This window comes from Bombina bombina, chromosome 4, assembly GCF_027579735.1.
Source record: "Bombina bombina isolate aBomBom1 chromosome 4, aBomBom1.pri, whole genome shotgun sequence".
Lineage (NCBI taxonomy): Eukaryota > Metazoa > Chordata > Amphibia > Anura > Bombinatoridae > Bombina > Bombina bombina.
The window spans coordinates 458,258,974-458,280,000 of record NC_069502.1 but is presented as its reverse complement, the minus strand read 5'-3'; the positions used below and the strand labels follow the sequence as shown (position 1 = coordinate 458,280,000).

At 37.1% G+C, this 21,027-nt stretch overlaps 1 protein-coding gene across 3 annotated transcripts in view; it reads left to right on the top strand.

The window, feature by feature from the left end:
* Nucleotides 1-21,027, top strand: part of ABCC5 (ATP binding cassette subfamily C member 5) — a 259,944-nt gene that overhangs the window by 117,787 nt on the left and 121,130 nt on the right. The window contains exons 10-13 of one of the 3 annotated variants that reach the window (XM_053710320.1): nucleotides 9,542-9,649; nucleotides 10,926-11,270; nucleotides 12,066-12,137; nucleotides 19,462-19,586. In XM_053710320.1, coding sequence (XP_053566295.1) covers nucleotides 9,542-9,649; nucleotides 10,926-11,270; nucleotides 12,066-12,137; nucleotides 19,462-19,586 — 650 coding nt within the window. Of the gene's footprint in view, nucleotides 1-9,541; nucleotides 9,650-10,825; nucleotides 11,271-12,065; nucleotides 12,138-19,461; nucleotides 19,587-21,027 lie in introns of those variants that run through there. The other 2 variants (XM_053710322.1, XM_053710321.1) reach the window with 2 other exon arrangements.

Here is a 21,027-nt window from a genome sequence, read left to right as displayed (position 1 = left end):
CAAAGCCTATATAAGTGACACTGCGCTCTTGAATGGTTGCCTAAATCTGGTCTATAACTCACTATATGTAAAGCACTTTTTTTTTTATTTAATTATTATTTTTTTTTCCCTCACCACACAAATCACTTCCACACTCCCTTTTTTTTTTTTTTTTTTTTTCTCTCTTCCCCTCACAATTCACGTACCACCCACTGCTACGGTTGTTTAACTTTACAAGCACTTTTTTTTTTTTTTTTTTTTTTTTTATATATACATAGATGGATAAATATGTCACTTCCCCTTCACTCACTATTAAACCTAATCCAGGCATGGCACCCAAATCAAGAGATCGTAGAAATAAGAATCTAACAGAGGCCCCTCCATTAACACTTGAAACCCCCGCTATAACACAAAATTTAAACCTCACAGAGACACAAGGTTCACAATTCTTAGTCGCAAGTATCTTGGAGGCCATCTCCCCTAAATTTGACAGTTTAAGAAATGAAATTAGACAGGATATAGTGGCACTAACATCTGAGGTAAGACAGTTTTCTCAAAGAATACAAGAAATGGAGCAGAGAATATCTGATCTTGAAGACGTAACTAACTCTTATACTCCTAAAATTAGTGATAACCAGAACATGATTCTTAGGCTTCAAGCTAAAATAGACGATCTTGAAAATAGATCAAGGAGAAATAACTTAAGAATCATTGGATATCCAGAATCTCCACAATATGAAGATTTAATGAAATTTATGACAGATACACTTCCTCAGATGTTAAGTATCCCTTCAACGCACACGTCCTTTTTAATAGAAAGAGTCCACAGACTGGGGAGACCTTCCAATAACCCAAATAACTCGACCAAACCAAGGCCAATCATAGCTAAATTTCTAAATTATCAAGACAAAATGCTTTTTCTTCAATATTATCGGAAAAGCCAGCCCATACTATATAATGGATCTAAAATTTTATTATTTCAAGATTTCTCCACTGAGATCTCAGCTAAAAGAAAGGAACTCTCCCCAGTATGTGGAAAAATGCTAAAAGCAGGTTGGCAGGCCACAGTTATATACCCAGCTAGGCTCAAGGTGACATTGGATGGTCAAACTTTTTTCTATCTGACAGCGTCTGAGGCAGAAAAAAAGTTGGCTGAGCATGGACTCTAAAGAGTCCTAAGTCAGAGTCAAACTAGTTAACACTTTAAATTCAATACAATGTTAATTCTAACGATGGTTAGTAGAAGAGGATCTTTGTGGTTGAGGAGGAAGATTTTGCCTTGTTTTTGTTTTCTTTTTTTAAAAAAAAAAAATTTTTTTTTTTTTTTTTTTTTTTTCCCCTCTCTTTATACAGTAACTTAGATGAATAGAAATTATAGAATCACATCCTGGAACGTAGGGGGCATTACCTCTCCTATCAAACGGAAAATGATCTTAACACACTTACAGAAATTAAATACCTCAATAGCATTAATACAGGAAACTCATTTAAATAAGGAAGAATCAATGAAACTAAAATCACTATGGGTATCAGAGGTAATATATGCTCCATCTCTTAACAGGAAAAAGGGGGTAGCTATCCTATTAGGAAAAAAACTAATATATGATAAACTTTTGACAATAATTGACCCTAATAGTAGATATATAATTATAAAATTGAAAATTGCAAAGGTTGTGTACACAATTTGTAACTTATACGCACCTAATATAATAGATACAGACTTTTGGGATTCCCTCCAGGTTCAATTGCTTAATGTGGCAGAAGGGCATATAATTTTGGCAGGCGATTTTAATATGGCCCCCCGATATCCTCTGGACAGACTAAGAAGAGGTACTAGGCAGAAAAAGACAAAAAAAGATAACTTAGAATCAAAAATTTTTAAAGCCATCTTTCAAAATCTAGTACTTAGGGACATTTGGAGAGCTCAAAATCCTGATTCCAAAAACTATACCTGTTATTCAAAGACATTTAAATCAATGTCTAGAATTGATTTGATTTTAGTAAATGATAGTTTATTTAAAACTGGGGCTAAAGCTAAAATATCTGAAATATGCATTTCAGACCATGCCCCTGTAATGTTAGATGTCCCTAGTAACAATACTCAAAGGGGAAGGGCTCGTTTTTTTTATCCAAAATATCTTAACAATGACCCCAAATTCAGAAATTGGCTTAAAAATAAATTAGAGGAATTTTTTCATTTTAATATGGGATCAGTCTCTAACTTTTCGATAGTGTGGGAATCGGCAAAAGCGGTCTTAAGGGGTGAAATTATTGCTTATGTGGCAAGGGCTAAGCGGAAATATTGCTTAAAGGAGAAACAAATCACGATGGCAGTAAGTAACGCATATAATAGATACCTAAATTGTTTAAATGAAGAAAATTGGACTAGATATAATAAACTTAAAAAAGAACGGGACTCCTTATTAACAACCTATACAATACGCTCAGAATTAAAATACCAAGCAAAACTTTACAAGTTTGGGAATAAATCAGGCAAACTTTTGTCTAGACTAGTAAAAAATTTTAAACAAACCTCACTATTTGAATTAATTCAGATCAATAATAAAAAATTAAGTACTACTGAAGACATCTTAGAAGCTTTCTATCAAAGCTATAAAATAATTTACTCCTCTACCGCAGTAGTTAAAGCCGCTAGTGAAAACTTTTGGAAAGAACTGAAAGTAACAAAAGCTAATTCTGAATTTAATAATAAATTGAATCTACCTATCTCTGAAAGCGAAGTACTAAAAGCTATTCAAGCATTGAAAATGGAGAAAGCTCCTGGACCAGATGCAATGCCAAATGATTTTTATAAATCCATGGCACTATCTCTTATTCCCTATCTCACCAAACTTTTTAATCAGTATCTATTAGGAGAGACACAAATCCCAGCTAATTTCCTAGCATCATTTACAATTTTTATCCTTAAACCTGGAAAGAACCCCTCTGATAGAGACTCATATAGGCCAATTGCCTTGCTAAACACCGACTACAAGATATTTGCATCTATCTTAGCTTCAAGACTACAGGAAGGGTTAAAAGAAATAATTCATAAAGATCAAGTAGGTTTCCTTAGTAATCGTAACTCAGCGGCTAAAATTAGACAGTTGCTCCTGACCATTGATTATTTCAAGAATCTTGAGATAAATCTTTCGAAAGACTATCCAGATGCTGCAGTTATAGCAGTTGACGCCGAAAAAGCGTTTGACCGTGTTAATCATGAGTATTTGATTGACACACTATCACGCTTCGGTTTGGGTAATAATTTTCTCAAACTGGTGGAGAGAATATGTGCATGTTCATCCACTAGCTTGATTATAAACGGGCAGGTTTCTGAGGCAATCAGATTGGAAAGGGGCACCCGACAAGGCTGCCCATTATCGCCGCTACTCTTTAATCTAGCAATAGAGCCACTAGCAATGAAAATTAGACAGCAGATTGATGGCATAAAAATCTATAAAAAAGAGTTGAAAGTGGCTCTATATGCTGATGACCTATTGTTGTACATCTCTAATACCTCACTAAATATACCTAAATTTATTAAAATAATTGAGCTATTTGGCAAGTGTTCTGGCTATAAAGTAAATAATACGAAAACGGAACTATTATGGCTAAGAAAGACAGAAAATTCACGAATAGAAAATCCTTTTAAAATAGTTACTAACTCCTTCAGATATTTAGGAATTATAATTTCAAATAAACCCTCAGAGTGGTACTCTCTTAATATAACTCCTATTCTTAATCAAGCTATTGATTATATGAGAAACTGGCAAAAATTGCCTCTCTCTATCTCAGGGCGAATAGCCCTCTTTAAGATGATAATTTTACCTAAAATCCTCTATATTTTACAGAATCTACCTTTGCTGATAAAATCCTACGATATAAAAAAGTTTAACTATAATCTTAGACGTTTTATATGGCAGTCTAAAAAGCCTAGAATCTCGCTTCAGAAATTAACTCTACCTAGGCAATTTGCAGGTATGGCCCTCTCTGATATACATTTATACAATTTAGTCATGCTAGGACGCATAGCTGCAGACTGGATATCAGCAGCAGATCATTTTACAGATAACGAACTGGAATTAAATATGATCTTTCCTTTTATACCAACATCTCTTTTACATCTTCCCTCCCAGTTAATACCTAAACAAGTGAGAAAAATTAAAACAATTTATACGATCATTCAGGCCTGGAATAAAATTGGGAAAAAAGTTGGAGTTAATACAAATATTCCAAAATATCAAACATTCATAGGAAACCCAGAATTTCAGGAAGGTTTACAGTCACCATTATTACTAAAATGGAAGCAACATGGGATATACTATGTAAGTCAACTCATTAATTCAGAGACAGAAAATATAAAAGCTTTTGAAGAGTTGAAACAAGAGTATAACTTGGATAATCGTGATTTCTTCACTTATCTCCAAGCTACACACTACACGTTTCAACTAATCAGTAAATTTTCGCAGAGTTGGTCATGGGGTAAGCTGGAAAATTGGTCGGTCTTAATCAGAGCAGGACTAACATCTATCTCTTCTTGGTATAATTTCTTGCTCAGCTATGAGGGAGAAAAAAATATTGCGTATATAGCGCATAAATGGCTGAATCTTCTTATGTACGAACATGGCCTAGAGCATCAAGTAATACGTTCCTTAGCCCTGCTTCATAAGGCTACTATCTCAGAGACCTGGAGGGAATCCCATATCAAATTAATATACTTAGCTTATTATACTCCAGACAAAGGTTATAGATGGCACAACTTAAACTTTAATAAATGCCCCAAGTGTAGGCTACCTGCTGCCGATATAATACATATGATATGGTCCTGCCCTAAAATTTATCAATTTTGGCTTAAAGTCGAATTCTGGATAGAGAAAGCCTTGAAAATAACCTCTTTCAGGTTTTCAGACATAGATATTATCTTCTTAAAGGATAAGAACTCAGACTTAAAAGAAATAGCAATTATAAATTTAGTTATCCTCGCATCCAGAAATCTGATATTTAAAGAATGGAAGAATAGCACAATACCATCAATAGTAGAACTTAAGAATTATCTCAAAAAACAATGCTTGGTTGAGCAACTAGCAACAGATCTAAATATAGAATCTGAAATAAATAGATTTTTTCAAAAATGGTCAAAATTTATTAAATCGCTCCCTACGGGTGAAATAGATAAGATAATATACCCATTTCGGAATACTGAAATTGTTCTTTTAAATTTATGGTAATTTTTTTTTTTTTTTTTTTTTTTTTTTTTCCTCTTCAGCCACAGGTCCAAAATATTATAATACAAAACAAACTGGTAAAAATCTAAGTAATATCTTTCTCTTGTTCTTTTTTTTATTAATTGAGAAAAAAACAACAAAGCATATAACGAGGTTAAAAATCAAAATTAATCTTAACATTAATAATAAATTTTGGTTGTACTACCGTTAAGTTTGAAAATGTTAGTACAAGAATCTAGTAAAATGATATGATATGACATGTATAACAAGCTTTTTATTTATTTTCTTGTGCCATTTAACAAATTGTTAAACCTATTTCTTTTTTGCACTTATAATTATCTTGCTTTGTTGGAATAAAATAAAGAATTAAAAAAAAAATTGCATGCTCTATCTGAATCACGAAAGAAAAAAACTGGGTTTAGTGTCCCTTTAAACATACTTATTTCTTGTACAGAAAATAAGCAATCATTAGCAGTGCTAGATTATTTCTTATATGGAGATAACCATAACAAATGGTTTCTTAACATTATTAGTACTTAAACATACAGGCATACCTTGTTTTATTTCGCTTCACTTTATTGCGTTTCACAGATATATATTTTTTAATTAAGGTATGAACATTGTTTTTTAGACATAATGCTATTGCACACTCAATAGACTACAGTATAGTGTAAATACAACTTTTATATGGACTGGGAAACAAAAAAATAGTGTGACTCACTTTATTGCTATATTCGCTTTATTGCGGTGGTCTTGAACCGATCCCGCAATATTTCTGAGCTACGCCTGTACTCATTTTGTTTTTTGTATATTGGAGAAACCTATCTGATGTTTTTCCATTACCAGTGCCTAGACATACTTGTTTTTTTCGAAAATAGACATATCTAATGTCTTGTTTGCATTATCAGTGCTTCAAAGATACTTATTTCTTATATATCAGTTAAACATCTGTTTATCTGTGATTAAACATTTTATACCTTATATAGCACATTAACATGTCTGCTGATTGATTTGATTATGCTTAATTCCTTATTTTGAATATATTTTGATATTTGATAGTTGCCTACAGTACCAGTACTCAATCTCTTATATAAGCAGTACCTGTGGTTTGACACATTTTATTTTCCTTTTCCAAATAACTATATCTGATGGTCCAGAGTCGAGAGTCATTTGACTTGTTGCTGTCTCAGGAACTTGTTCTTCACGGCATGTGCTTGTTTCTCCCTTCTTGGGAGATCTTTTCAATAGATGCAAGTTTATCAAGCTAAGGTGCGGTGTGTAGTCCCCTGAAAGCTCATGGTTCCTAGCGTCCAGAGGAATTGATCCTCCCAATCAACTTTCTGGAGCTGGTGCATTCCACCTGGCTATTCAATGTTTAGTCAAACATTATCATTATGGTGACCTATGTCAATTTCGAGGATGGACCTCGCAGTTCTCTGGCGATGCGCATGACATATTTTCCACAAGGTGTGGATGGCTTATATGTCTTGGTGAGACAAATTGTGGGTTACCTTGGTTCAAGGTGAAGACTCCATGGGACCTTCAGTTTCAACGAGATGGTTTAGAGAAGTGCCTGTCGGCTAGTTCTCTTAAAGGTCAGATTTCTGTGTTTTTTCTGTTTTTGTTTCATTAGAATTTGGCTTGTTTGCCAGATGTTCAGTTGTTTGTTTAAGCTATTGCTAGAATTGGACCTGTTTTCAAGCCTACTGCTCCTCCATGGAGCTTTGATCTTGTTCTTAGAGTTCTTCAACAGGCTCTGTTTGAGCCTATGCTTCCTATTGATATTAAGTACTGTCTTGGAAGTTGTTTCTGTTAGCCTTTCCTCTACTTTTAGAGTATCAGAATTATCTGCCCTCCAAGGTTACTGCCTTTAGTGTTTCATTCGGATAAGGCTGTACTGCAGCCAAGGATGGATTTTCCTAAGGTTGTCTCTACTCTCATTATTAATCAAGAAGCTTCATACTTCCAAGGAGTTTCGATTGTCATCTTCCTTGTTTATCTTGCCTTCTGGTAAGCGGAAGGGTCAGAAAGCTACAGCTGTTTGATTTGCATGGCGTATACAAAAGCAGGCCAGCAGTCTCCATCACCGATTACAGTACATTCTACTTGTGCAGTGTCTTCTTCCTGTGCCTTCAAGAACGAGTCTTCAGTTGAACAGATACGTAAGGCTGCTTCTTGGTTCTTGTTACATATTTTTACGACATTGTACAACATCAATATCTTCGCCTCAACAGAGGTTTCATTTAGGAGAAAGGTTCTTCTAGCAGTGGTGCCTCATATTTAGGACTGCCTCCCTACCTTTCCCTACCTAATTTTCGTGGACTCCACAGCTTGTGTATTGGTTTCCTATAGGTTATAAATGGATTTTGTGTCACTGTCATAAGAAAGAAAACATCATTTATGCTTACCGTATAAATTATTTTCTTTCTTGGCAGTGAGAGTCCATGAACCCTCCCTGAATTAATGTAGTGGCGGCAGTCTTTTGGCACCTCTGTGCCCCTTTCTATCTCTCTCTACTTTTCCTTATCCTCAGCTTGAACTACTGAGAGGGTAGGGGATATTTAATGCTTTGTTTGGGGTGTCTTTGCTTTCTACTGGTGGCCAGGGGAAGCATTTCACATAGGTTATGAATGGATTTTGTGGACTCAAACTGCTGATAAAGAAAATAATTTATCAGGTAAGCATAAATTATGATTTTTCCCATATAAAGTTAAAAGTGAAGTGCAGAGAATATATACGCTCTACTTGGTGTAAAGAGGGAGCAACACTCCAAAAGCTGACTTTGTACACACCAAATTTTAAAAGTTTCGATATTGATTAAATAATCAAGAGTCTGTTTAACAGTCCTTGTTTATTTCCTTTTCATCCACCTTTCTTCTTTTGGGCAGCTAAGCTATTACTACCACTGTAACTGTATAATGTTAAAGGGACACTGAACCCAAATTTTTTCTTTTGTGATTCAGAGCATGAGATTTTAAGCAACTTTCTAATTTACTCCTATTATCAAATTTTCTTTATTCTCTTGGTATCTTTATTTGAAAAACAAGAATGTAAGTTTAGATGCCGGCCCATTTTTGGTGAACAACCTGGGTTGTTCTTGCTGATTGGTGGATAAATTCACCCAACAATAAACAAGTGCTGTCCATAGTACTGAACCAAGAAAAAAAGCCTTTTTCAAATAACGATAGCAAGAGAACGTAGAAAAATTGATAATAGGAGTAAATTGGAAAATTGCTTAAAATCGCATGCTCTATCTGAATCACGAGAGAAAAAATTTGGTTCAGTGTCCCTTTAAGTCAATTGGGGAGTATAGAAACAAAAAACAAAAAAGGCCCATTATGGTATTCAGCTCAAATATTTAGGAAGATATACTTATTTGGAGCATGACCTGCTACAATTTTGGGACGTTTTTCTTTGTCTTGCTCTTTTCATGCACAGTTGGCAGTAAAATAAAGGCTGTGGTGTTTTTTTTTGTGTGTGTAATATTGTGGCATTTTGGTAATCCACCTTAATCATTATTTTGAGCTCAATTTGTATGTCATTTAGCTGCTCAAATGAATTTAAAGGGACAGTTTACTTGACTATTGCTTTTCCTTTAATGTGTTTTCAATGACTTGCTATACCTGTTGAAGATTGTAAAATGGGTGCAATTTAGGTTTATTTTTGTACATGAAATAGATGTTACTGCTAATTGTCACCACAACTCAATGAAATGGTCTGAGATTGCAAGGAGCACATACTCTATCTATCATGTATATATGTGTGTGATTTCTTTTAAACCTTTTTGTTTACATCTTACATGGCTTTTCGACAAACAGTACTTAAAAGGCCACTAAACCCAAAATCTTTCTTTCATGATTCAGATAGAGAACAGAAATTTAAACAACATTACAATTTACTTCTATTATTTATTTTGCTTCATTTTTTAGATATCCTTAATTAAAGAAAAAGCAATGCACATGGTGAGCCAATCACACAAGGCTTCTATGTGCAGCAACCAATCAGCAGCTACTGAGCATATCTAGATATGCTTTTCAGCAAAGAATATCAAGAGAATAAAACAAATTAGATAATAGAAGTAAATTAGAAAGATGTTTAAAATTGCATTCTCTTTCTAAATCATGAAAGAAAAAATGTGGGTATTATGTCCCTTTAAGTACTGATTTTTTTTAGTTTAAGTGGGGATACAAGCAGCTATTTGGAAACAATTTAATACACTGCAGCAGGTAAATGGATGACTAAACATATTAAAGGAAAGAAAAAGCACAATAAAATGTAACTTTGGTTTCTCATGATGAGTCATTCATAACTAATTCACATACTGTCCATTTTCAAAGGCTTTCACAGTTGTCACAGTCTTCAACTCCATGACCTTTGCCCTAAAAGTGACACCATTCTCTGTGAAGTCTCTGTCAGAGGCTTCTGTCTCCATGGAACGGTTTAAGGTAAGCAATTTACCTCTAGTTGTTTCTTGTCTGCATGATGTTTGGCTCATGCCTGTCCCATGTGAATGTACTGTTTGCTTTTAGTTCCAGTTGGGTATATGTTGCAACATGCCTTTTATGATAACCTTTGTGTTATACCGCATGGCTTCCACCATTACCGGCATCGCGTACTGGGGTCTGTAGAATCTTGCGCATTCCAAAAAGATTACTCTTTGTTTGGAGTGCATATCCTCTGGCTGACATATTCCGAAGCCGGCCTCATGCAGATAACACAGTTAAAGCAGATACTTTAATTCCAGATTTTTTTCTTCTTATTTATATATATATATTTCCAAACTGATATTTTTTGTGCTTAACCAGTCTTTAGGTCTATGTATCTAGCGTTTTGTCATGCCAATTAAAGTTACAGTGGAGAGGCAGAGGGACGTATGGGCTGCCATGAAGGTAATGTAGGCCCATCAGAGTGTACCAGCTATCAAAAGGCATGTGATCCACAAGATGTGTACCTGTTTGTCTCTAGAAAATCCAGTCTATACCTTGCTAGTTTTAGGCATAGTAGTTCTTTTATTTATAAGACTTTGAAATGAGGAAGACTGTTATGCCACAGTTTAGAAATGCTGTTAACAGAGGTATAAACAAGATAGTAGCCAGCATCATATTTGGAAAGTTTTAAGATTTATGCCACTTTGCTACCTACTGTGCTCCAAATTAATTGTTGCAGCAAGTGGGCTGTGTTAAGAATGACTAACATTCTATTCTAGTTGAACATCTGCTCCCCCTGAAGAGCCTGAACAATGCAGTTTAGAGAAGTACAGAAAGAAAGTTGCCACTTGTGTGTAATTGGTAAAGGATTTAGTGCACACATGAAAGAAAAAACCATACAAACCTCTTTAGGTTGTAATCTTTTCTGTTGATGCAGTGCAAAGTTAGTGTAACTACAATGTTCTTAAACAGAACTAGCAACAAAGAAGACTACACTACATTATACCTATGGGGAGGGAGGAAAGCTATAAATAAGTCAGAGGTGTGGCGCTTCTCCTTGTGGTAGTTTTGCTGCTGTCAGTTGTGCACAACGCTCTGAATTGGTGGGTGGGATTATGTTGGTGACATTGCTGTTCCAGGCCCTCTGCCAGCCTGGAGTTAGTTGACTCTAATGAGCTACCTTTTGCTCCGCAGCAGCTTCCTTCCACTGTATAGCCTGATGTTTTTGCTTCGTGAGTGCCCTAGGCCTGACCTGCTGTCTCATCTTTGCACCTCTCTCACAACCTTCTATCAGAGTTTATTTCTAATGGAAGAGGTTCACATGGTAAAGAGAAAGCCATCCAGCCCTAACATCACCATACAACTGAAAAATGCAACCTTGGCGTGGGATTCTTCCCATGCCAGTACCCAGTGCTCTCCAAAGGCCACCCCCAAACTGAAAAAAGAAAAGGGTGCTAAGGGGAAGAAAGAGAAAGCTAACCTACAGAATGATGGCGTACAGGCAGTTCTAGCTGAGCAAAAAGGACATCTGCTGGACAGTGATGAGCATCTAAGCCCTGATGAAGAGTGCAAAGACATTCACCTATCAAATGTGAGACTGCAGAGGACCCTGTACAACATTGATCTAGATATAGAAAAGGTCAGTATGATTTTATGATTTGTTTTTCAAAATACTGGGCTGACCACTGTGTTTTCTTTTGCATGATGTACCGAGTCCACGGATTCATCCTTGTGGGATATTATCCTTCCTAACAGGAAGCCACAAGTAAGGATGAATCCGTGGACTCGGTACATTGCAAAAGAAAGAAATTTATCAGGTAAGCATAAATTTTGTTTTCTTTTGCATGATGTACCGAGTCCACGGATTCTTCCTTACTTGTGGTTTCCTGTTAGGAAGGATAATATCCCAAAAGTAAGGATGAATCCGTGGACTCTGTACATCGCAAAAGAAAGAAATTTATCAGGTAAGCATAAATTTTGTTTTTTCTACTTAATATTGACACACTATTGCAGAAACATATGCTTGCAAATGCATTTGTTTTTTAAAATACTGGGCTGACCACTGTGTTTTCTTTTGCATGATGTACCGAGTCCACGGATTCTTCCTTACTTGTGGTTTCCTGTTAGGAAGGATAATATCCCAAAAGTAAGGATGAATCCGTGGACTCTGTACATCGCAAAAGAAAGAAATTTATCAGGTAAGCATAAATTTTGTTTTTTTCTACTTAATATTGACACACTATTGCAGAAACATATGCTTGCAAATGCAGTATTAAACATTCAGTTCTCCATTTTGCTATAAAAATAGTGTTTTAAAAAATCAGTTTTCTTTACAATTAAGTGCAATCAATTGTTAATGTGGTAGGGTTTTCCAGAATATTTTGCCACACAATAACCTCAATCTCTCTGTCTTTGTCTTTCAATCTTCATCCAGGGAAAGTTAATTGGAATATGTGGCAGTGTTGGAAGTGGGAAAACCTCATTGATTTCTGCCATCCTTGGCCAGGTATGTTATCTATGCAATTTTTTAACACTGTACACCATTCATCCAAACTGTTTGGGACCAGAAAAGGTTTGGATTTCAAAATAGTTTGGATTTTGCAATATTTGCATCGTTAAAATTATTTGGACAGATGGAACCAAGTATAAACAACAATACCTTATGTAAATGTATTTCTGGCAGTACTTACATGTCATGCTACTGCGTATACATGTAATTTTATATAATTTTTAATAGTTATGTATACATATTACATTTAGAACGATAGTACAGTACTGTAATCAGAAGGGTAATATTTATAATTTTAAATAAATATAAACTATTATTTGCATTTTAGAACACACACACACAAAAAAAAAACACCGGTAGAAAATTATGTGACTTACAGGCAGGTACAAAAAGTAATTTCTGATCATTTTATTTTTAAAACAATATTAATTAAAAGTTTGGATTTTAAAATTCTGGATTTGGGGATTTGTACCTGTATTATATTTAGGTCTGAGTAGATCAGACATCTTAAAGGGACATGAAGCCCCAAATTTTAAACAACTTTCCAAATTACTTCTATTATCTAGTTTACTTTATTCTCTTGGTATCCTTTGTTTAACAGAATACCTCAGTAGGCTCAGGAGCAGCAATGTACTACTTGGAGCCAACTGCTAATTGGCGGCTTCATATAAATGCCTTTTGTCATTGGCTCAGCTAGCTCCTTGTAGTACATTGCTGCTCCTTTAACAAAGGTTTACCCGAAATAATGAAGCAAATTTAATAATAGAAGTAAATTAGAAAGATGTTAATTTCTTTCCTATGACATGGAGAGTCCACAACGTCATTCCAATTACTAATGGGATATTCAACTCCTGGCCAGCAGGAGGAGGCAAAGAGCACCCCAGCAACGCTGTTAAGTGTAACTTCCCTTACCCATAATCCCCAGTCATTCTTTTTGCCTCTGTCAATGGAGGATGTGTGAAGTTGGTGTCTGAAGATATTTAATCATTTAACGGGTTCTTTTCCCTGCAAGCAGGGATTGGGGTCTAGCTGTGTCTATGTCAATCTCTTGAGTAAAAGTAGCGGTGGCTTTTAGCAGTTTGAAGGCGGCGAGGTAGTCTTTGCTTTACTTCTAACTCTTTGATACCCCTTTTATAGTAAACCAGGGTTGGTTACTCTGTATTATATTTCTCTTCCGGTCCCTGTCAGCGAGCAGATGAGGTTGACACACCTGATTGTGTTGTGACTGTTCAACAGCTGAAGACCCTGGAGGGCAAGTCCTTTAATTTATATTTCACAGAGAGATATCATGGACAAGGACTGGGATATTCAGGAACCTGGTGGGACCTTCTTCCTTCCATATATGTCTGTTAAGATTTAGACATATTGCGGCTGAGCAAGTATCTGGGTTTTTTGATCCAGAGACAGGGAAGTTGCTGCCTCCATTACCTATTTTAATAATAGGTGCCTGGTTTATGGTGGGTGAGATAGGGTATCAGTGAGATACTTCTTTCACTCTTTCTATCCCTGGAATCTCCATTTTTACGGACCGTGTGGTGCTTATGATGGGCACTTTATTTATAAGCTTGTTAGTTCACAGTAATACTGTTTTTACTGTGATGTTTTTGTCTGTGTTGTTTTCCTCTGAATAAAATGGGGATTTCTGTAGTTGCTTTTTTTGTGCACTTACGTTTTGGCGCAGCTAAAATTGCTAGGGCGTTGAGGAGTCCCAGACAGTTATACTGGTCATCCCTTTTGCGATCATGGTAGTGAGACCATTTCGCGTGCTGGGGAGTATTTGGTCAGATTGCCAATTCATGAGGTTTGTTTTGGCGTACTCTGATTTTTGCTAGTATGCCTTTTAGAATTTCCGCCATTGTGGGCAGTTACTATAGCGTCGCCATGTTTTATTTCACAATGCAGTATAGCGCAATGCTGATGCGATCCGCAGCTGTTTGCATGTATAATCTCTTACATAGCGATGGCATGGATAATTGCGCAGTGCTGATGCGATTCACAGCTATTTGTAAGTAAGATCTGTTATAAAGTGATGGCATGGAGTATAGTGCTATGTTATCTGTTCTAAAAGAGGTGGCTATGTGCTAGGTTTTCCCTACTTTACTTTCGTTTCTCAGCGGATCCTCCCTTTGTACTTTAAGTTGCGATCTAGGCTGCAGATATCTGAGTTTTTGCCTGAATCAGGTCAGGTTAAATCACAGGTGAAGATGTAGTTTTTTTTTTTTCTGTAAGGGCTTAACTTGTATTCATTTGTCCCTACATATATACATATTTGTTTTGGTTATTACTCTCTTGGAGACTGTGTTCTCTTAGTGATGGCTGCCATCTGGTGTTTTCTTCATTGTAATTACATTCTCATTTCTATATTGAGAAATTCATGTACTTATTTTATGTAATATACATAATTTTTATGGGTCTCCGAAAGGATCATTTTTGTCTTTTACTTGTATGCTTTCATTCTCTTTCGTAGAAGGAGCCTTCTGCACAGTTATGGGGAAACAGAGTATCATTAAGACCTTTCTATGTTCATAATATGTCTTCATTATTTTATGATATCTTTCCGGGTTCTCAGGGATAGTCCTTGAGATATACAGGAGAGATTTGAGTTCCAGACCCTATGGGGATATGAGAGAGATTTCTTCATCTATTACTCTGTATGGGCATACTACGGCAGTCTGAAGTACTATAGCATACAGGAGTTGCATGTTCTTTTTCCTAGAAATGTTTTCCTTATTTTCTGGAACTCTGTATAATATCCTCACTCATTCTGAGATGAATGTTTGTTGCCTTATTTAATTGTAAGGGCTTCTTTAATGTTTTTCTCATTTTTCAGTGATACTTGCTATCTCTTGTATCACCATTATAATATTTCTATTTTTTTGATATAGGAATACAAATTTAGAATATTTCTTTAGATCATTTTTATAATTACTTTTTTTGTCCCTAGTCTTCTGTTTTTTTTTTTTTAATGTGGTGAATGGACTTTATTTTAGTATTCCTTTTTTCCCTATGGAGGATGGCTTGTATTGCATCTATAGGGTTGTTGGTCTGCTGGGGATGATTTTCCTCTTGGGGCCTAGGTTACAAGCATTTGTTCTCTAGGTTCCAGGTGGAGAAATAATTCTTTTTTTTTTCTGCCTTAGGGTATAAGAGATTAGCCCTAGAGGTCATCAGACTTTTTCCTTTAGCCATTTCAAGGGACGGAAATGCTTCTCTTCAAGTCAGAGCAAGCCAAGACCTCATGGAAATCTATCCATCTTTGGATCAAGGGTAATAAATCCAGGAAGATTTCTTCTGATCCATATCAACATGAAGTACGCCTCTGATACCAGTCTTAGATCAGTTGGAGGACAGGCTTTCCTTTTTTCATGGAGTCGCGATGTCTTAGATCCTTAGGCTGTGGTCCCCCAGGGATACGATATAGGATTTACATCTTGTCTTTCCTCAGATTTCTCTTATGAAGGCTATCTGAAGACCGCATAAGGAGAAAGGCTTTCTTAAGCAGTGTGCAGGATTTCGCCTCTCTAGGAGTGATTGTCAGTTTTCTCTCCTTGAGCTTCTTAAAGTGAATGTCAATTTTGATGCTAAAGTGCCCGGTTTTTAAAAATTCGATTAAAAACAGGGGCACTTTAATCAAAATTCACATTTCACTCCTGTTGTGAAAAAAACGTATCTTTTAATCTTCACAGCAGCTCCAGCTTCCTCCACCCGTTGCAAAGCCTCTTCCTGGGTCTAAAATGAGGAATCCGGCGTCCTCCAATCAAAGCGTTGACTCAGACACTGATTCCCGGGGGGGGGGGGGGGAGCTGTGATTGGAGGAGGATGACCTATCCATCATTTCTGACGTCAGAAATGGCTTGCAATGACCGGAAGAAGCTGGAGCTGCTGTGAAGATTAAAAGGTAAGTTTTTTTTTTTTCACAACAGGAGTGAAATGTAAATTTTGTTGAATTTAAGGGCCCCTGTTTTTAATCGAATTTTTAAAAACCGGGCACTTTAGAATAAAAATTGACATTCACTTTAAGGAACATTTACAATTCTGCGGTTTGCCCTTTCTGGGCAAATTTTTTATCTGCAGCCCACCCTTTAGGCTTTACCACTGCTCCTCAAAATTTTTCTAGGGTTCTACTGGCTCTTTTGGCCAGTAAACAACTTTCTGGGAATTGCAGTGGCTCCCGTACCTGGACGATATTTGGTTCAGTCGCCACCTTTTCAATGATCAATATCCATTTGGATTCTCTGTTGAGCAGAGACTCTGTCTACCAGAGAACGTTATTGGGTGGCCCCTTCACTTCCTGCTCCATATTGCAGGCAGGTTCCAACACGGGTTACAGCAAAAGGGTTTTTTTTCTTAATAGATTCTCCTCTTTTCGGGTGGAAGGTGAATCTGGAGGGAAGCCATGGGTTCCCTACTCCAGGGTATGTTTTCCTGGGGAGGATATTGTCTTGATCTCCATGAAGACTCCTATAGGAGATCAATAATTCTAAGCTTTTTCTTTGTTTTTTTCACTTCAGTCCTCTGTACGTCCATCAGTGGCTCTGTGTTTGCAAGTAATTGTACTGATGTGAATCATTAGATATTTATTCCTTTTGCCCGCTTCCATCTCAGACCTCTACAGTTTTGTTTGCTCAGACTATGGATTGGTGATCTTTTGATCCCCTCTCAGATGGGAGACTCTTGGTCCTGTTGGATCTCCCTGGACCATCTGTCCCAGGGCACTTGTTAACTGGGACCATTGTGGAAGATTGTGACCATGGATGCTAGCTTTTGGGCTAGGAAGCCGTTGGGGCTCTTTAAGAGCTCAGGACCTTTTGTTTTCAGTCTTGTCCCACGAAGACTTTGTGGTGTACTTAGTTTCCTTAACAACTGGACAAGAGTTCAATTCCAACTGTGGCTATGTGCTGTTCTAATGCAAGTCCCTCAAATATCCTCACTTTACTCTTCCTAGAGTTAAGTTCTATCTACATCGTTCTGATATCTTGACCTCTATAACTTGTTCTGATTTATCAGATTCCTATCGGACTTCATTTCCTCAGTGGCATACATCAACAACCAGGGAGGAACTCGGAGTTCTTTAGTGTGAAGGAGGTGTCTCTAATTTTCCAGTGGGCGGAGTCCTGAGATTGTCTCCTCTCTGCCATCTACATCCCAGGAGTGGTTTTCTGGGAGGCGGATTTTCTGAGCAGGTAGACCTTTCATCCTGGAGAGTGGACTCTCCAGCCGGATGTTTTTCAAGGATAACCCTTTAGGTGGGGGGTTCTGGAGTGGTATCTGATGTAGTTTTCGTCCAAATGCTAAGATTTCTAGATGTGGGTCAGGATCTAGAGATCCTGAAGCAGTTCGGATAGATGCTCTAGCGGTTCCATGGGCCTTCGATCTAGCATCTTGTTTCCTCCGTTTGCTTTCTTTCCTCGAATAATAGCTTGTATCTATCAGAAAAGGACGTCTGTGATTCTATTAGCTCCTGCCTGGCCTCACAGGATCTGCTTCATGGATTGGGTGAAGATGTCATCTCTTTCTCTTTGGAGGTTTCTTCTGAGGAAGTATCTTCAATTTTGGGGTCCCTTCCTTTCAAATCTAGATTCTCTGAAGCTGACTGTTTGGAGATTCAATGCCTAGTTTTGCCTAGGCGTGGTCTTTCTGAGAGTCTTTGATTCTATGCTTCAGGCTTGTAAGCCTGTTTCTCTTAAGATTTACCATTTGGTATGGCGTAAATACCTGTATTGGTGTGAATCAAAGGGTTTTCTCATGGAGTTGGGTGAGTTTTTCCTTGCATTCTGTCTTTTCTTCAGGAGCGCCTGAAGAAGGGTTTGTCAGTCAGTACTCTGAAAGGTCAGATTTTTGCTCTATCTATCCTTTGGCAGATCTGCCAGATGTTCAATCTTTTGTTCAAGCCTGTGTTTGAACCTGTTGCTCCTACCTGGAGTCTTAACCTGGTTCCTAAGTTTTGCAACAGGCTCCGTTTGAGCCTATGCATTCGGTTGATATGGTTATCATGGACAGTTTTTTGTTTCTACTTGCTTTTTGTCTGTTTGCAGAGTTTGCAAGCTCTTGACTTGCAGTGTGTTTCCCTTTTCTTTATTTTTCATGCAGATAAGGCGGTCCTTTGTACTAAATCAGGGTTTCTGCCTAAGGTGGTATCGGATCAGTACATTAATCAGGAAATTGTTGTTCCTTCTTTTTGTCCTAATCCTTCTTCTCATAAGGAACGTCTTTTGAATAACTTGGATGTTGTGCATGCTCTAAAGTTTTACCTAAAAGCTACTAAACTGTTTGCGTTTTTTTCTCTGGAAAGTGTAAGGGTCAGAAGGCCACTTCTACTACTCTTTCCCTCTGGTTAAGAAGTTTTTTTGTTTGGCTTATGAGACTGCTGGGCAGCAACCTCCTGAGAGAATTACAGCTCATTCCACTAGCGCTGTCTCCTGTTCTTGGGCTTTCAAAAATGAAGCTTCTGTCTGTGGAACAGATTTGCAAGGCGGCTACATGATCCTCTTTGCATGCTTTTTCCTTATTCTACAAATTTGATTCTTTTGCCTCGGCTGAGGCTTCCTTTGGTTCTTCAATTGGTGGTGCCTTCTGTTTAGGTCCTGCTGCCTTGTTCTCCCTCCCTTTTCATTCCGTGTCCTCTAGCTTGGGTATTGGTTCCCACTAGTAATTGGAATGACGTTGTGGACTCTCCATGTCATAGGAAAGAAAACAAAATTTATGCTTAACTGATGAATTTCTTTCCGGACATGGAGAGTCCACGACCCCGCCCTCTATTAATTATAATTCGGCAGTTTTTTTGAGTAAACCTCAGGCACCCTCTATACCCTTGTTTCTTCGTTTTTAAATTTCCTTCGGCTGAATGACTGGGGATTATGGGTAAGGGAAGTTAAACTTAACAGCTTTGGTAAGTTCCAACAGGAATAGGGCCCTCGATTCCTCCTGTATGTGTTTGTATATTCTGTCCTGAATCTTAGTCTTAGAAGTTTTATATTATTGTTTTATTTAGATGAACTGTATGCATGGACAGCGCTGCGGAATATGATGGCGCTCAATAAATAAATTATAATAATAATAGAGTGCTCTTTGCCTCCTCCTGCTGGCCAGGAGTTGAATATCCCACTAGTAATTGGAATGACGTGGATTCTCCATGTCCGGAAAGAGAGAAATTTATCAGGTAAGCATAAATTTTGTTTTTGATGCTCTTTCTGAATCATGGAAGAAAAAAAATTGGGTTTCATGTCCCTTTTTAAACATTTGCTTTCAGTTGGACTGTTCTCTTATCTAGTCAACAATATACTACTAGCTGTAATGGATCCCACTGTTTTGTCTGTTGCAGATGACTTTGCTGGAGGGCAGTGTTGCTGTCAGTGGTACTTTTGGTTATGTTGCTCAGCAGGCATGGATTCTAAATGCAACATTCAGGGACAATATCCTTTTTGGGAAGGAGTTTGAAGAGGAAAGGTTGGTGTTCTTTAAAAAAAAAAAGAGGAGATAAAGGCTCTAAAAATGTAGCTAGCAATACACTGAAGGGCAATAATGTAGCATGGCTCAAAAACTGCTAGAGGTTATTTATTTAGAAACATAGCAAAGTCCATCTCGCACCTCTGCTTTAGATAGACATCAAGCTACTTAAGAGGAGAAGCGAGAGCACACACTTTTTTCATATGGTACAATTTGGCTGTATTAAAATAAAAAAATAAAAATATGGTCAATGTGTGGCTGGTGTGGTAAGTAAACAAATATCCATATGGCACTAAAACTTAATTTGGATATTTAGTCTGGACATATGTAAAGTATATTAAAAAGTAACATGAAAAGGGAAGAGAAAAAATGCTTCATCAGGTTGGCATGTTCTAGTGCAAAGTCTAATCAAGGGCTGTATAACCACAGAATAGTTTGTTAGGCCTTGTTTCCGTTGAGGTGGTAAAGTTTGGAAACCTGTGGTAAAAAAACAATTCTCTCCATTAAAGTCTTTGGAGATTTTTTCTGTTACCACCAGTTTCCAAACTAGGCCTTTGTTTGTAATACATTTCATGTTTTGGTAGATAACTAGTACTCTATTGACAACTGATGTCACTACAGTACTTATAAGAGGCACCTAGGAGTAAGAAGACAGGCACTTGTAAATAAGTAAGATATACAGAACTATAAATGACAATTGGGGCAATATATACAATATATATGATCTATGATATACAAACTATCAATCCAATGAGTGATGACATATGGTAGAATAGTCCTTAGTAACAGTGATGAATAGTCCCAGAAGATGTGTCTTCAGATAGATGGGCCGCTCCTCTAGGGTGTCACGCCACGACACAAGTAAAAGGAATCTAGACAAATCAGAATAGAGGGTGCCACATGGTGCAGATCATATGGTAACTTTTAAATCAGGCAAAGATGACATAAGAATCCTACTCACGAGATGTAAAGCACAGATGTGCAATACCAGCAGTCCGGAACCACTCGTTGTCCGGTAGACCAATAGATGATATCACAAGGGCGGATCCTCGTCTCACCAGGGAGAGTCCAGAGATACCTCAAACAGGGGTCAGTCAGCAGTGATGAGTCCAGCAGTGATCAGTCCCACAGATCAAACAGCTAAAATAATGACTATAACAGCTCCAAAAAGGTTATCCAATAAGGTGATTAAAAAGTCGGCAGCAGATGAGGAAGTGGATAAAACTTAAAAGTTTATTAAAATAGTAAAAACAGCAACGCGTTTCTCAGTGTAACACACTGTTTCATCAGGCTAACAATAACAATATTGTTGTTTATTAATACATGTCTCAACAGTGTTTAAGACATTGGCTCAAAATCTATGATGCATTTATATGTTAACTTATAGTATCTTATTTAGAAACCTTGTCTTCACATCAGGTTCCTCCCAGTAAGGCTTATT